The 18,384-nt window shown below is 49.6% G+C and overlaps 1 protein-coding gene across 1 annotated transcript; it reads left to right on the forward strand.

Moving 5' to 3' along the window:
- The first annotated feature begins 31 nt into the window (after positions 1 to 31).
- On the forward strand, positions 32 to 9,812 carry LOC135830372 (uncharacterized). The gene is made up of 5 exons (XM_065342635.1): positions 32 to 1,215; positions 2,281 to 3,612; positions 4,947 to 5,744; positions 6,418 to 7,197; positions 8,466 to 9,812. The coding sequence occupies exons 1-5, from the start codon at positions 1,166 to 1,168 to the stop codon at positions 8,869 to 8,871; spliced, it is 3,366 nt and encodes a 1,121-aa protein (XP_065198707.1). The 5' UTR covers positions 32 to 1,165; the 3' UTR covers positions 8,872 to 9,812.
- The last annotated feature ends 8,572 nt before the right edge of the window (positions 9,813 to 18,384 follow it).

Below are 18,384 nucleotides of genomic sequence, written 5' to 3' on the forward strand. Positions count from 1 at the left end.
ATGCATGGAGCGAACAAGTTAGTGCCGCATCATCAGATAACCCCCTCAGCCACCATCCTCACGACAGATGATTGTGTCAATGGCTGGCTGGGACCGGTTTCGACGAGTGCTACACCAACAAGTGATGCTAATAGCAAATGAAAGACGGTCCCGAGTCCACGAATTCCCTTGGCCGGGTTGCTATTTTCGTCCTGTCGAATACCGGTACTAAAGACGTGACCAGCTCAGTGTAGAAGCTATTGGCAGGCTTTTCCATCCCATCACTGACTGAGAAAACCGAGGGTAGGAAAGTTTTTTAAGTGGCATGCTCCGCTTCGTTGAAACGCTGACTACGAAGTTCTAGTTCTCAGAGTCACGGTGCTGTAACGTCCCGGTGAGTGAGGTAAGGCCAATTGCCAAAGGAGGATGTTCAATAATTATTTTGCCGATGAAAAGGGTGAAAAACCTGGCTGTAGATCTACTACGTCTAGAAGGTAGAAACACACGCTCGAATGATCTACCCCACACACCACTACCATGACTACTGGCACTAGCCTCAAAATACAATCGGGGCTTGGTCATGTGTGATTGAGGTCTGTCTCTCTCTCTCCGCTGGACTCCAGTCAGCGCCCTGCAGACGAGGCTCGACTGACAAATCAGTGGCAACTCTCTTCAGACAGCAGGTTCGCTGTCATGTCACGAAGCTATCCGCCTCTCGTTTTGCCTCAATCGGGCCTGGTCGTCGGTGACAGCGGTCCGGTACTGAAGCAAGAGCTCTCCAGTCAGCGGTTGGAGACCAGGCTCGACTGCCACATCAGTGGCAACTCTCTTCACTGATTGTCTTCTGCAGGTAGGCTTCACTGTCATGGCACGAAACTCGTTGTGACACCATCGCCATCGGCGTAATGTCATTGGTAGACTGACCTGCACTGCACTGCACGCGCACAGCCACTATGCGGCTTATTATTATGCCTATGGCCACAGGTCTACGCAAGGGCATCACTGCACGGCAGATCTACAGCTACTATGAGTCGTAAATCAGATTCTACAAGTAGCTTCATTCGCAAGAATGGAGCGGGAACGAAAATGAGGCTTCCTTCGAGGCGTTTGGACTAAAATTGAAGCTCCAGTCCTTGCGAAGCTTGGAATGCTCTGGATTTGATCGAGCGGAAATTACCAACTGCTGATGTCGTCCTCCGAAATTCCCACAAAGGACAGAGCGTGGACTGGTTCGAGGTAAATAATTAATTGGTATTCCAAGGCAGAATATTTTGGCTACATGTTGCACAATAGTCACTATGTACTTGTCAATGCATAATAAACCTGCGGATAAGCGTTGACTTTTGCATCACCAAAAAATGGCAGGCGTAAAAGAAACCTCAAAATTAATTGGCAGTATCTCAGATACCGAAAAATCCTGAGTTGTGGCACCCTGAATCATTATGACTTCTTTATTCAGCACATGATTGTGCCCTCTCGGATTCGGATACTGAGTATATTATAGAAATGGGAAGGGACACATGATATTATTAGTTAGAGAAACTGTCCACCACTGTAAGCTATAGCGCTAATGGACCGTCAGAAAGTGAGATGATTCAGAGGCCCTATAGCCGGAGAGTGCCGAAACATTAAACGTCCTTTTACTTAGCTCCTACGCATGTCCAAAGCACAACAAGGACGGCTGTTACTGGATCAAGTCATGATGAGACCAATAAGATAGTGGACAGTGTGATCCGTAACCGAAAACTCGAAGCCCCACACCAACCAACTTGGGCGACTCGGAGGTTATTGAAGGTGAATACCGTAGGAGCTTTGCAGGAAAATGAATTGGGCAGACCCAAATGCCAATATCCTACATTACTCCACTTGAATGATACTAGCCTTGTCATGGATGAGTTGACTACATTCACATGACGTGCGTTTTGCCATAATATAGATTGTGACGACTCATCATAAGTGCAGCATTTAAAGCTCAGATTCTGAGCCAATGGCTTGACCGGCATTTCAAGCAGTCTCAGTTTACTTACCGGTAACCCACTTCCAAGTTGGAAAGCTGCTGGCTTGCACTCTGGAGATATGTTGGAGCCAGGTGTCAGGCCGTTGATCGTATCAACACTCTGGAAATGTGGTGTGTCTTGCCGGCGCACTTTCTCAATGAACGTTTATCATCTAGCTACAGTGGTGGACAGTTGCTCATAACTCGTGTCAATGTGTCCCTTCTCCTTTCTCTTGTATAATTATATGTACACAACCTTTACTCTGATCTATTTCTGCTGTATGTATGTCTGTTTCTGACAATAGAGAAGAACGCGAGGAAGCGTACGTACTCAGTGGAATCAGCAGAGAAGCACAGCCGCCGGACCAGCTTCCAGCGAACAACAATGAGCGTGGGTGTTCGATGCAACCGGATGAGTTACTAGATTTGGCAAAGTCGAACAGAATCATCCATCGGAGAGAGAACATGTCGTGCCGGGGTAACTCGCCAAAGGCTATTGCTGAACCAGTTGAGTACAATTTGGATGATGACGACCCGTACAATGAATATGCATACTCGTACTCTGAGTATGCGCAGTCTGGTGAAATACCAACAGGAACAAGAAACGCCAGCTTGGAGCAGTCACAGCCGACACCATCAGTGCAACCTGCGGATCACAAGAGTGGGAAACCCCCTAATCTACTAGCATTAGGCGAGCCCCGATGCACATCAACTGATGTCCGCCGGGAATCCGAGTGTGGTCGCGCACCGGAGTATAAGATCATGAAAGGTGACATGGGCCATGCTGTTGGAGATCCGTCAAGCTGTAGGTTATGTAAAGAAGGTACAACGGATAGTCTCGGCTCACAATGGACGAGGTCTGGTGAGCAAATAATTGCCAGTGGGTTGGCAAAGGATGCTCAAGAAAGTGCAGAGCTCATGCATTCAGACGCCAGGGACGATGACGAGTGCAAGTGTCCAGCAATATCAGATGTATCAGCTGGTGTAGCAGAGTCGGGTGCCATCAGCCCGCGGCAGAGGGAAAACACGTATCGCAGCAACTCCTTGGAAGACGATGTTGAAAGGCCAGTGGAGTACAATTTTGATGATGATGACCCATACAATGAGTACGTGTACTCTGGGGTGGTGCAGTTTGGCAGAATGCCCGCAGGAGCAAGAACCAGCAGTCTGGACCGGTCAAAGCAGACGTCGCCAAGACAACCTCACGCTGGGACCGGGAGATCTCCTAATCCACTACCTAAGTCACTGAACATGACACCCGCTGTCCGCCGGGAATCCAAGAGTGGTCGCGAACCAGAGTATATGATAATGAAAGGTGACACAGGCTGTGCTGTTGGAGATCCGCCAAGCAGTAGTTTACGTAAGGAGGGTACAAAGGACATTCTCGGCTCACAATGCACGAGGTCTGGTGAGCAAATAATTGCCAGTGGGTTGGCAACGGATGCTGAGGAAAGTGCAGAGCTCACGCCGCAGCATTCAGAGATTGAATCCATGACAGTGAACACTGATTGGAGAGGTGGTGATGCTGCTGTTGCTTTTAACCGTGACTGTGGTCTTCATGCGTACCACGCTGTGCCAGCATCGATACATAGCAAGTCACCTCCGTGTGCACAGCTGGTTGTGTCCAGTTCGAGCAGGTAAGGCATCCTGCACATCAGCCCAATCTTGAATACTAGTACAGTCAACCTTGTGAATTATGACCATCGATCGGGCATGGGAGCAGTGTTCCTATTCGTAGGCTGTCATTATTCGTGAGGTTGAAAATATGCAGTCAAATACTTACTACTTGCGAGTTTCTAGTTCCGAAGATAGTGTCGTTTCTCGCGAGCGGTAGTTAAATCCGAGGCTAGCTGCACACCAAGTTCTACCTGTGCATAACCACTGTAATAGTTGAGGCCTTCGTAGAGATGTCCCTAATACCACAGGGATGAATTTATTGTCATATTTTCGCATAGCAGTTTCTGCTATACAAAATCACAATTGTGTAGCAGTCTTTGATTTTGATTAGCATTTTTCTTTGAAGGTTGGATGTTTACTGTTGCGTTACTGCAACAGCACTAAGGATAAATGCCCATGCACACTCTCTCAATCCAACACAACCATCACACTCCGGTAGGAATTACAAACTATACTTGATGAAGACAGAAGGAGAAGTGGAGAACACAGGGACAGAGTAGGCATGTAACAGCACAGGCACGCAACAGTTACCGCTGGTGCATACGAGGTGCATGTGCGTACGCGAAGGTGTGAAATAGGAAGCGGGGTTAAATTACATATGGATGCACCATGCCAAATATATAGGCACAGGTAGGTGACTGTACATTTACCACATTGTCCTTCTTGAGAGTGATGCTGAAAGCCCATTTGCAAAAAAAACCGACTGAGTCATACTTGTGCACGCAAATTGAGAGTGCCTGCACCACATACACTGCACTGTATACATGCTACTTGACAGCGCAGGATAGGCATGGATAGTCTGTATGTATCGCAGCTTTTTGCAAACCACGGTGACTTTTGAGTAGCAGTCGATCAATTTTGCATCGCAAACTGAGATGCGACACAGGATAAATTCATCCCTGTACCAAATCCTAAATTATACGCAACTCCGCTCTCCATAAGAAAGTGAAAAGTTAACCTCACCACGGTATCAGGCCCACCGGAACCGATCCAGTTGGTCAGGTTAACGCCGGGCCAACTCATGGCCACCAACACATGTGTACCGGTGAGGAGGGCATTATGTCCCCGCCATGTTATACACAAACTGTCTGGAAGACTATGGTATGACCGGACTAATTGAAAACTGCTTCCGGCGGTGCTGGATACATCAAGAAGGGTGTAAGATGTCAGGGTACAGAACCATGTAGCGCATGCTTGATTCAATGCAGAACTGGTCTGGTATTTAAATCATGTACAATGGACACACGCACGTTATTGTACTTTACTCTCACTGAATATATTCTGTTGTGCATAGGCCTGCTTCTGAGCGCAAATGTCACCTTGAGGACGTGCAATTGGCCAGCGAAAACATGAAAGAAACATCTGTCGTTGAGCAACTCGCCAGGGACGATGACGAGTGCAAGTGTCCAGCAATATCAGATGTGTCAGCTGCTGTAGCAGAGTCGGGTGCCATCAGCCCGCGGCAGAGAGAAACCTCGTGTCGAAGCAACTCCTTGGAAGACAATGTTACCAGGCCAGTGGAGTACAATTTTGATGATGATGACCCATACAATGAGTATGTGTACTCTGGGGTGGTGCAGTTTGGCAGAATGCCCGCAGGAGCAAGAACCAGCAGTCTGGACCGGTCAAAGCGGACGTCGCCAAGACCTCATGCTAGGACCGGGAGGTCTCCTAATCCACTACCCAAGTCACCTGGCATGACATCCACTGTCCGCCGGGAATCCAAGAGTGGTCGCGAACCAGAGTATATGATAATGAAAGGTGACACAGGCTGTGCTGTTGGAGATCCGCCAAGCAGTAGTTTACGTAAGGAGGGTACAAAGGACATTCTCGGCTCACAACGCACGAGCTCTGGTGACCAAATAATTGCCAGTGGGTCGGCAACGGATGCTGAGGAAAGTGCAGAGCTCATGCCGCAGCATTCAGAGATTGAATCCGTGACAGTGAACACTGATTGGGGAGGTGGTGATGCTGCTGATGCTGATGTTGCTTTTAACCGTGACTGTGGTCTTCATGCGTACCACGCTGTGCCAGCAGCGACACATAGCAAGTCACCTCCGTGTGCACAGCTGGTTGTGTCCAGTGCAAGCAGGTAAGTGCATCCTACACATCGGCCCAATCTTGAATACTAGTACAGTCAACCTTGTGAATTATGACCATCGATCGGGCATAGGAGCAGTGTTGCTATTCGTAGGCTGTCATTATTCGTGAGGTTGAAAATATGCAGTCAAATACTTACTACTTGCAAGTGTCTAGGTCTGAAGATAGTGCCGTTGCTCGCGAGCAGTAGTTAAATCCGAGGCTGGTTGCACACCAAGTTCTACCTGTGCATAACCACTGCAATAGTTGAGGCCTTTGTAGAGATATCCCAAATACCGGATCCTAAATTGAACGAAACTCTCCTCTTCATGAAAATGTGAAAAGTTAACCTCACCATGGTACCAGGCCCGCCAGAACCGGTCCGGTTGGTCAGGTTAACGCCGGGCCAACTCATGGCCACCTACACATGTGTACCGGTGAGGAGGGCATTATGTCCCCGCCATGTTATACACAAACTGTCTGGAAGACTATGGTATGACCGGACCAATTGAAAACTGCTTCCGGCGGTGCTGGATACATCAAGAAGGGTGTAAGATGTCAGGGTACAGAACCATGTAGCGCATGCTTGATTCAATGCAGAACTGGTCTGGTATTTAAATCATGTACAATGGACACACGCACGTTATTGTACTTTACTCTCACTGAATATATTCTGTTGTGCATAGGCCTGCTTCTGAGCGCAAATGTCACCTTGAGGACGTGCAATTGGCCAGCGGAAAAACGAAAGAAACATCTTTCGTTGAGCAACTTGCCAGGAACGATGACGAGTGCAAGTGTCCAGCAATATCAGATGTGTCAGCTGCTGTAGCAGAGTCGGGTGCCATCACCCCGCGGCAGAGAGAAACCTCGTGTCGAAGCAACTCCTTGGAAGACAATGTTACCAGGCCAGTGGAGTACAATTTTGATGATGATGACCCATACAATGAGTATGTGTACTCCGGGGCAGTGCAGTTTGGCAGAATGCCCACAGGAGCAAGAACCAGCAGTCTGGACCGGTCAGAGCAGACGTCGCCAAGACAACCTCATGCTTGGGCCGGGAGGTATCCTAATCCACTACCCAAGTCACCGAACATGACCCCTGATGACCGCCGGGAATCCGGGAGTGATGAACCCGAGTACATGACTATGAAAAGTGTGAACGACTATATGTACGTTAGAGTTGGGACTCCGGAAAGGTTTCCTTTTCTCCACAGCTTGAGCGTGCCACATGCCAGCTGTAGGCACGAACCAATGCACCAAGGCGATGAAGCAGAGATTCAGGAGAAAGTCAAGCTCACATCAGCAGCTGAATATGCAATGATTCCCTGCAGGTCTGAAAACACTGCCTGCGCTGCTGCTGCTTCTGATGATGACAATGATGATGATGGGTGTGGTGCTCGGCTGGGAGAGACTACAGAACGTCATGGCTTCTTTGCGCACACACGTGTGACTTTGCCACGGTCAAGGTGAGACTGTGTGTGTGTGTGTGTGCGTGCGTGTGTGCGTGCGTGCGTGCGTGTGAACATGCAGCGTCCCCTGATCCAATGCTTGGGTTTGGTGCCATGCATAGTGAATAGAAAGAAAGAAACCGAGAGCCCTACTACCCATAGAGTGCAATACTGCAAGGGAAAAAGCTTGCTGGCATATGCACGGTGTAGATTAGCAAGAAATTGTCACACCCCACTATTTCATGGCTCCCTGGAATGGAGACCGAGACGCTTGAGCTCGCTCCGAGTTTCACGCCTTCTCAAGCATCAAGCAACGTGGCCTGGTGCCAATTGTACACCCATAGCGAATGAGTTCCGACTGCCTGCGACACTAGCCGCTATTTCCAGTATCTGCACGGAATCACTCCACACATCACGGTCTGGTTAAGGTTAAATCCTTGCAGAACTGATAGCTTACAGTACAGTGGCCTGCATGTCTCGGGGCATTCAGTGCTACAGTGTACTCTGCTGCTTGGCTGCGGCGCGTCATCTACTGCGGAATAATTCATGCCATGGAGGCTAGTTGAAAGAACCTACCAGTGCTATACGGTATCCTGTATGTGCTAGTAGTATCCTGTATGTGTGACCTGTACGGGCCAATGCGGCAGTAACATTCTACTGCTGTGCGAGTTCTATGCATGTACCCGCACAAGACTGCGTCTCCTGTAAATCTATATGTATATATCATTGTGTCTACAGGAGAAGTGGTCCCATCCCGTCCACCCCAAAGTCTTTGAAAGAATGCTCAACAGTGCTAGGGTGCACTGGAGCTTGTAAAAAAAAAAAATTATCGTGTCCGTTCCCGAAGGGAACTCACGACGGCCGCTTACACCCGATAAACCCTAGCGGCAGATGCAGCGCCTAATGGTGGGAGCTTGTACACACAATGAAAGCGACTGGGTCCTCACCAAGGAAACATATTGTCAGGCAACATAACAAACGTTATTATTATGTTGCCTGATGATTGATTGATTCAAGAAACTCATGTATGTGTGTGTTTGTTTGTGTGTGTGTGTGTGTGTGTGTGTGTGTGTGTGTGTGTGTGTGTGTATGTGTGTGTGTGTGTGTATGTGTGTGTGTGTGTGTGTGTGTGTGTGTGTGTGTGTGTGCACGTGTGTGCACGTGTGTGTGTCTGTGTGTGTGTGTGTGCACGTGTGTGTGTGTTGTGTGTGTGTGTGTATGTGTGTGTGCATGTGCACTCACGTGTGGGGGTGGGGGTGTGTATGTGTGTGTGCATTGCTCCACAGCTCTCCACCTAGGTTGCCACCAAGATCTGAGCTCAGGAATACTGTAGGTCACCAGCACCAACCCAGACTCACGGCGGCGGCAGGGCAAGCAGATCAAGCCTACGCATCACGCAAACGATCTAATGCAATGTCGCACACTGCGCATGACCATAGATCACAGCCCAGGCACATGCTTGGTGCCTACAGAGGGAACTCAATTCCCAGAAACTGGAAAATCAAAGAGCCGATTGTCAACGCACCCGCTCTGGACGGTGAGTGTCCAAAGTCCAATCCTCCCTCGCTGCTGCTACTGCCTGCATCGTGGAAGCTAGAGGATAGTCGTCAACCCGGCAGTATGTCAGCGAGAAGGCATCTACCCGGCGGTTGTTACTGGACTCCGGTTCTTAAACGCAAACCACGCGTTTAATGCAGTATGTAGTAAGATGTTGTGTTGATGCGGGGAAAAAAGATCAAAACATAGCCTGGTATGCGTCACTACCAATCCTAATGCCCGCCCTCAAGATTTTGGCTTCTCTGACTCGGCTTCCATGACATCACAAAGATGGAAGACTGTGAATGGGAACGAGTAGTGTACTTTGAACCGACTTGATCCATTACTCTCAGCATTATATGAATGACGATACCTCCACACACCCATGGGGCATGCAGTATGACCCATGCAGTATGACCCATGCAGTATGACCCATGCAGTATGACCCATGCAGTATGACCCATGCAGTATGACCCATGCAGTATGACCCATGCAGTATGACCCATGCAGTATGACCCATGCAGTATGACCCACACCCATGGCCATGCAGTATGACCCATGCAGTATGACCCATGCAGTATGACCCATGCAGTATGACCCATGCAGTATGACCCATGCAGTATGACCCATGCAGTATGACCCATGCAGTATGACCCATGCAGTATGACCCATGCATTGCACAGTAAAACCCGCTGTGTTTGCCGGACCCTGTGTGACCAAGCTGAATCCTGTATTGACTGGACAAATTGTCATGATTGTACCAAAGTGCTGTGGATCAAACGTGCATCCCTGGATCAAGCGGAATCCTGTCATATCAAGATAGTTTCTGCTGCACCAACAACGTCCAGTTAGGGCACGTTTTACCGTATTTTACGTATCCAACTCAAGGAACTCGATGATTTGCCATTGCCGCAAAACAGTGCAACTCATCTTTGACCTGATAACTGCTATAACGATGTGCCCATGTTTCTGTAACCGTCATTGTTTAGATGTGGCCAGCAGCCTGTACTCATGTACAAGTACACTGCACTGGCAGTGAATGATGGTACACGTACATTGATCAGTTGGATACTGAGCTTGACTTGTGTATGACTGTATTTCACTATGTACATGTATGCGGCACAGTGCGAGCAGCTATATGCTTTTATTGTACTATTACAGTGCTGGCAACTGAAATCCGACCCCCTTGGCGGCGCGCCGTGCCGCCAAAGGGGTCGGATTTCAGTTGCCAGCACTGTAGTTGAGGGAACTTGATGAACAGCATCTGATGAGGGCGCGGCATCATGGTGGTGATCTTATTGTGGAAAACCATGTAATTGTTAGTCGCACTGGTTCTCTCACGAGCCGTGCCTTTTATTTCCATTTCACCGTAATTCTTGACTGATCATGTACATGTAGGTCCGGGCAGGGATCTAACATGACAGATATTTCTAGCCAGGTCAGTGTGGGGCTTGCTGCAAACCAGGGGCAGGGTCTGACTCTTAGTCTGGGTCTGGGTTGATTGCCTGATTGTTGCTCAGTTCAACAGACCAAGACTAGTAGTTATAGGCAAGAGTGGCAAAAAACACTCCACTAATCGCTACTCGTATGACTACGATACGGTACTCACTGCTCGGGCCGCCGCCGCCCCTACTGGCCCTAGACAATAATGAATAGTACAGTCGTGTAGGGGCGCGTTCGAATTACCACTCTTTGACTTTTCGATGAGCTTCGTTTTTCTGAAGAGGTGGCCTTATTGGCCTCTTGAAGTCTTCAGAAACACGAAGCTCCTCGAAACTCCACAACCTCATCCGATGGGAGAGGTGGATTAGTTCCGAAGAGTTTGGTCACGTACTGTGACGTAGTACGTGGAGATGGTCGATCTGATCGTTCGTCATCATCGCCAGGACATTCCACCGTTATTATTTGTTCGAACAGTTGACATGGTTGATGAACGCCCCGGGCCGGGCCCTAGCCCTAGGCCAGGGGCCTAGATCTACTGAGAATCTTTCGTTCCTGGACTGTGCCGGCAGTAGATCTACATTGCAGTAGGTCTACTGCACTGCAGTGTGAACGCGCACATGATGACTGTGTCGATGTTCAGCTGCTTGGTTTGTATCAGACTGTGTGCGGATAACAACATCGCTTTACGCAAAACTTTGCAGTGGATCCCGTGCTAAAGCCGAGGTGAGACAGGGAGATTCGAAAATACAGCAAGTGAGATCAGTTCCACCTATTTCTGCCACTGTGCCAGGGTTTATCGATACTCTCTTGCTCTGCGGTCTTCGCTCTCTGGCAGGGAGTTGTGTGTCGTGAGCGATCTACACTAAGTTTAGTGTTTGTGCACGCTAATCACGGATAGCATGCATCGGGGTATGTCCGGATAGCGCCGTCGTCTGCTCCGCATAGCGAAGCGCTGGTGTGCGCGGAAATACACCATCTCGAAGGAACTGCCGTCCTCGACAGTCAGTAGCGCACACCTTCCATAGGCCCTGCCCGAAATCACTGTAAGAACTGTTATGTAGGAAACTGTATCTATCTCTCATGTGCAGTCATCGCGCTTTCCAAATGGCCTGTTGCTCAGAAAAGCTGCTAAGCATTGGTACCAGGACTCTGCTCTGAGAATATTATTTAAAAAGTCTGTGTATGCGCATGCAATACGTTACCCCAGCCTTTTCCCTACCTATGCAATTGTGCGGAGAAGGAATTTGGTAGTTCTAAAAGGATTGCACGTGCCAAGTTGCACGCTGGAAATGTCTGGCACATTGAAAAAGAAAAGCCTTGGCCAACTCTTGCTGCATTGTGTCTGTGACGCAAAAAAGCTGTACGTTCCAATGCCTCAAAGAAAGGAGGGGGTGTATGCACTCTGTGACACTTATATCATGACATAACATGCGATGACCCACATAGCACATCTTTCCCTGATATTACTTTGAAGTACTATCGTTTGGCCCCGGCGGATAATGCTAGTTATTTTCGGCGATTATGCTACTAGCACTGCTAGTAAAAGTGGCACATTATGCTAGTTTTAATGCTTGTTGTGCTCAATTTAATGCCACTTTATATGGGGTCAAAAAAAGATCTGTTACCACCCTAACAGCAACACCATTAACAGCTGCACAGTCTCGGACAAAGGCAAGAACCTTGTGGCTCGGAACTTGCAGCTGTGTTGACAAAACTGTGATGAGCTCTCGAGGTAGTTCGGTACCAGCTAGGCTTTTGGACAGTACAGAGAAACGTACAAGCCGTTGGTGTATGTTGAAATCGCCATCGACGTAGCGGAGGACACCATACTGACACCAGCAAGAGCCTCACCAAGGCGTGAAGTACCATCGAAAATAACGGTGAGATGAGCTGCAGATGCAATCTCCTTCTTGATGATAGACTGCTCATTCTGCAACAGGAACGGCACCAACTGTGCCATGTGAGTGCTGTACGTCATGCGACAGTAGTTGCTTTCAAGCAACGGACGAAGGTGGTCTATCTTACTCAGAGGCACACCTGCTTTGAGGAAAGACTCTACAACGTGGCTCTTCGAATGAGGACATCATTGGCTACAGCACCAGATAGCCCTGTTCCTGCCAGCTCCTTCTTATGGTCTGTAGTGTACTTCTCCCACGAAGCTGTTAGCGCTTGCTGGTGTAGCTGGGCTCGTGACTTTCGCTATTTGGCCGTCTTGTGCTTTTGGCTCGAAATGTGTGATTTCACAATGCTGTTCTTCGGTTGAACTGTCTGGCTGCAAGCACTGCAGTAAATCTTCCCACTGGACACAGTCAAATATTCCCCTGGAAATTGCTGCACGCGATGGTGGACGCTGACACGAGGTGTCAATGTGGAACTTCCATCGGCAATTCGCCCACGCTTAGCGACGGACTCCTTCCCACTTCTCTGGAAAGATCGTTTTCGGGAAATCGCTACTCTGGCTGGTTCGGGAAGACGTTCACACGCTGTCCTGACCTCGTCCTCTTCGGACTCTGATTCTGAGGCGTCTTCATCGTCCAACTCGGAATCAAAGTGATCATCGCTACTGCTTACTAGATCAACGATGTCTCTGGCTGCTTGCTCGGACATAGCCATGATGTGTGTTCTTCATCAGCTAACAAAGAATAATAAGCAAAATTTAATGTTAGTGGAAACAAAACGCTCCCATTCTCACCGCCTTCTCATGTACACCCATCACAAGTTTTTTTTCCCAACGCTTGTGCCCAGACTCCCAGCCAGAGTCATAGATCTACTACAAGTAGTAGACATGGTAGAGGGCTAGACATTGAAGATTTGAAGTGAACCAGTGTTTTCGGATGCGAACACAGTTCTATAATTAGTTTGCGTGTATATTTCTCTGCAATCGACTGGTCCCGTACGGATCCGATCGACCGTCCTCGAGATGGCAACAAAGATTGCAATAGTCTTGCACGAGTACTGGAACTGGAAGTCACAAGGAAATTAGGTAACTGGTTCGCTAGCTACTACATGACTGAAGTATTAGTTGTGGTGGAAGATGGCCATTGTACGTCACTGACACTATGTGTACAATCCTGTAGTTAGGCGCCAGGCTAGATTTGCGTGACCCCAGATTCTAGACTTGAACTTTGTAGAGTGAGAGAAAAGCCATGATTTGCGGAACCTAGCTACAAAGCCTACAACTACAAGGCTACATGTAGAGCCATAGAGGATCTAGCCTGCAGAGTACACCACTGCAAGCTGCACTGACATAATTATCATCATCATGCATGATCAAGGCTGCGCGCCCGCCTCCCGCGATCGCGAGGGCTAGGGAATTGTGAATTAATTCTCACGAAGATCCCATGTTTTGCAAGAATATGCTAGTTTTCTGCAAAACCTGCTGATTATGCTAGTGCAATGCTAGTTCCCAGAAAGGGCTAAATATGCTAGATATAATGCTAGCATTATCCGCCGGGGCCTAACTATCGTAGTAGCAGGAAAAAATTATATTATGGTACCGTGGTCGAAACAGCTTGAACCTCACGCAGGCTACACTGTACATGTGTGTATCGTTAACCCATGGTACGATGGTACGAAGCGATTTGGACGATTTCAGCCAATCAGCGGCCGTTCTGAGCGGGAAATATAGAGCGATATTCCCCTCTGGGGTCAATAATATTCCCCGCTGGGGTCACGGATATTCCCCGGGTCATGCCAGAGAGTAAATAAGGGAGATTTTAGTGCTGGTCACGCTCTATTTGGGACAGTACATGGGATAAATGCATTATACCATTCATACTCGGTGTATACCGTATCCCATACAATTTTCCTTCGTGCTGACTCACTCGTGAAAATATTCAGCGGTATACCCATCGTACTCCTGGGATAATCCATACATCTTTCTCTCTACATACGTGTAATAGTGATTATTATATGACCTCACTTTCACTTCACACAGATGGCCGCTAGAAAACCATCGACATCAACTAGGGGCTCAAGGCCTGCAGAAGCCGGGGGGGCGCACAGGTCAGCAGGGTCCGGAATTCCACATCTTCCACACATCCAACACACGGCACGTACCACTGTTGACCGCTCTGGTGGCGGTGATCCAAGTGAAACGAAGCAAAGACCGTTGGGACCAAAGACCCACACTGGTGAGCACCGCGGTGAGAAACGAGCACGCTATTCGGGTGATATGAAAGACGGGCAGCGAGATGGATCAGGCGAACAAATCTACAACAAAGTAGGCGATCATTTTTACAGGGGGACGTGGAAAAGTAACGTTTACCATGGTGAGAATGCCGCTGCCAATTCTGTGTGTGTGTGTGTGCGCGCATGTGTGTGTGTGTGTGGTGTGTGTGGACTGTCTTCTTGGGGGACAGTTTGAATTTTTCTAGCTCCGGAATTTTTCTATTTGCTGAGACTAGTTAGAGCCTCCGAAGCAGCGTAGGTACACTCAGGGCTCTCCTAGCTTGCTAGGAGAGCCCCTGGCGTGTCAAGTGTAGACCTTTTGAATTTAGGGCAGCGGATCCAACGACGTGACTTACAGGACAATTATTTGAATTTGATATTGTCACTGTCGCGTCGTCCGTAGTCCTCCATCCGCAGTGGGCTAGCTACCCCTCGGATGTGTAGAGTTTCAGCTTCAAAGCAGCCAGAGTTTGGAGGCACCCGTCGGAGGCGCCCAGCTGGTGCTCTTGTCAAATTTGCTTCGTGGAACGTCAGGACTTTAGTGAACATCGATGGCCCGGTTTCAACTGCTGCTCGTGGAAAGCGCGTCGTGGAAGACAAGAAAATCAACATCGTTGTCAGTGAACTTCGTCGGTACGAAATAGAAGTGGCTGGATTCCAGGAGTCGAAGTGGTTTGGTAAAGATATATTCCGTGTCGAGGATGCAATTGTTCTCACGTCAGGTCGCGCCATCCCAACGGACGATTTCAAACGAGGCGAAGGAGTTGGAGTCGTACTACGCGGACGCGCACAGCAAGCGTTCGTAGCAGGGGGAAATCAGTGGTCTGCTGTCTCATCGCGTGTCGCACGCTGCAAGCTAAAGTTCGGTGACATTTGGGTCCACGTCGTGGTGTGCTACGCACCGACTTTCCGGTCCAGTCGCGATGCAAAGAACGATTTCTTTGACTCTCTTCAGGAAGTTATTCTGTCCGTACCCACCCAGGACTCCTTGATAATCTTGGGAGACTTCAACGCTAGAGTTGGAGCTGAAATCTGTGACGATGGCTGGTATGGAACACGTGGCCCACATGGTGTTGGCACTGTCAATGAGGCTGGCGCTGAGCTTCTCCAGTTTTTAGCGTGCAACAGCCTTACTGTGTGCAACACCTGGTTCATGAAACGTAACATCCACAAGTGTACCTGGCAACATCCCCGCTCGAAGCGGTGGCACTGCATCGACTATGCAATGGTCCGGGAACAAGACCTGTCCAACTGCATGGATTGCCATGTCATCAGGGGAGCTGAGTGTAGTACAGATCACAACCTTGTGTGTCTCACATACCGCATCCGCTCATCTGCTTGCCACAAGCGTGCAAAAAGACCTGTCAAGTTTGATGTGCAACAACTTGTCAAACACTCCTGCATGACGGAAGCGCAGAGAGCTGCAACCTGTAAAACTCGTGAACAATATGCGACGTCTGTTGCGTCAGAGTTACGATCCTGGAATCATGATGGCTGCGTTGAGGACAAATGGTCTGCCGTCAAATCTGCTATCGTCACCAGCGCTGAGAAGCATCTTGGCCGTCCACGTCGTCGCCAGCCTGATTGGTTTGAAGCGTGTGCTGATGTTCTTGCACCTATGCTGGATAGCCGCAATGCCTTACATCGCAAATGGCTCGCCTCTGGTTCTGACGCTGACAGGCGTCGCTTTGTCGAGGCTCGTGGCAAGTGCAGAACTGCCGTGCGTAACGCAAAGAGTGAGTGGATTGGACGTAAAGCTAATGTGGTTGAGTCAAGTCGGTTTAGTGGCAAGCACGCATGGTCTGCAATCCGTGATATACAGAAGTGCTATTCGGGATTATCACCTATCTCCATCCCATCCATCCGTGGCAGTGACGGAGTTATCTGTAGCTCCCAGGAGGGGCAAGAGAAATGCTGGCTGCAGCATTTTGCCCGTCTATTGAACGTTCGCAGCACCTTCGATGCTACCATCTTTGACCACATTGAGCAGCGTGAAGTTGATGAGTCACTCGGCCAACTTCCCTCGCTAGAGGACCTCACTATGGCTATACGCCAGCTGGCTAATTGCAAGGCTCCTGGCTCATCTGGAATTGCACCTGAACTGCTTAAAGCTGGTGGTACACCATTGCTTGAGGCTCTGCTTGATGTTATTCACACTGCATGGACCAACGGAACGGTTCCCCAGGATTGGCGGGATGCCCAACTCGTCCCGATTCCCAAAAAGGGTGACTTGACCAACTGCAACAACTGGCGCGGCATTGCCCTCCTAGATGTCGCTGGCAAGGTTTGTGGCCGTCTCATTCAGGACCGTCTCCAACTTGTCGCGGAACAAGAACTTCCAGAATCCCAGTGTGGCTTTCGCCCTGGTCGCGGCTGCGCTGATGCCATCTTTTCCATTCGCCAGCTCATCGAGAAATCGTACGAGCACCGTCAGAAGCTGTTCTGTGTCTTCGTAGACCTGAAGAAAGCATATGATTCCGTACCACGCCAAGCACTCTGGCTAGCATTGGGGAGGCTAGGCATTCCTGAAGGGCTCCTCAATCTAATCCAATCGTTCCACGAGAGCATGCAGGCAGCTGTGCGCGTCGGTGCCAGCACTACCGAGCCGTTTGCGGTCAACAATGGCCTCCGTCAAGGCTGTGTGATGGCCCCAGTACTTTTTAATCTGTACTTCGGTGTTGTGCTTGAGCGGTGGGCACAAATGATGCAGGACAGCGACCATCCACCTGGCATCCCCATCCAATTTAGCATCAATGGCAACCTTTTCTCAAAGCCCGCTCGCCAGTCTACTGCCGCAATCATCAACGACATTGAGTACGCAGATGACGCGGTCTTGCTCGCTGAAGACCGCCCTGGTGCTGAGAAGTGCCTTGAAACATTCTGCACGGTTGCCTCTTCCTTTGGCCTCTGCGTCAACGCTGCTAAAACGAAATTTCTCGTGGCAGGTAGCCAAGTCAACATGCCTGATAGAGCCGATATGAACGTCAACGGTGATACTGTGGAGCACGTTCCATCCTTCATTTATCTGGGGTCCGTCGTGACACCGGATGCCCGCTCCTCTACTGACGTCAGTCGCCGCATAGCTGAGGCTTCCAAAGCCTTTGGAGCTCTTCTTCCAGTCTTGTCGGATCGCTCGCTGTCATTAGTCAGTAAGCGAAAGCTATACGTGGCCTGTGTCTTGTCCATTTTGCTGTACGGCAGTGAGTGCTGGACGCCCTTGAAAGCTGATAGTAGACGTTTGGATGCCTTTCATCATCGCTGCATCCGCACAATATTAGCCATCCCTCGCAGTCAGCAGCAATCCGATCGCATCACGTCTGCGCAGTTACGTCGTCACTGGGGTGACCCAGTGCCACTCTCTGTTAAGATGCGCCATCGTCGTTTAGAGTGGCTTGGTCATGTGGCTCGGATGTCGGAGGACCGTGTCCCATTGCAGCTGTTGTTTGGTCGTTTGTTGGCTGCGCGCCCCTTCTGCGGTCCCAGGCGTAGGTGGAGAGACGTTGTGGCTACTGACACGAAGTCCATTCCAAACTGGTTTGATTGCGCACAAGACCGGTCAGCTTGGCGAGAGCAGGTTCTGGTTTTTCAGCCTCCTCGGGCAGTAGAGAAATCCGTACTCTGCTCATCTTGCAACCGGGCTTTCTCTCGTCCTCAAGACAAGGCACGGCACAAGTGTTTGGCTGAGCGCCAACTTCCCGTCCACCAACAGCGTGGTTCAGCACAGTGCGTCAGTTGCTGCCGATGGTTCCGTAGTAAGGGTGGGCTTGCAGTTCATCGCTGCCAGCCTGCACTCCCTGAACATGCAGATACGGCATTGACGGCGTCTCTCGCTAGTTGCTGCTTCCAGCATTGTCAACGCTGCAATCGCTGCTTCAAGTCCCGGGCTGGTTTTAACCGCCATAACTGCAACCGTGGAAAACGTCTTGCTGCAGCCGATAGGGAATCACTGCCGCTGATCTGCATGCATTGCCCGAAACGTTTCCGACGACAGCAAGATTTGACGAGGCACCAGAAGTCCTGCCAATGACGGTGCACTCCAAACTCTGGCCCCCTCCG

The sequence above is a fragment of the Sycon ciliatum genome, chromosome 1 (genome assembly GCF_964019385.1).
Source record: "Sycon ciliatum chromosome 1, ocSycCili1.1, whole genome shotgun sequence".
Taxonomy (NCBI): Eukaryota; Metazoa; Porifera; class Calcarea; order Leucosolenida; family Sycettidae; genus Sycon; species Sycon ciliatum.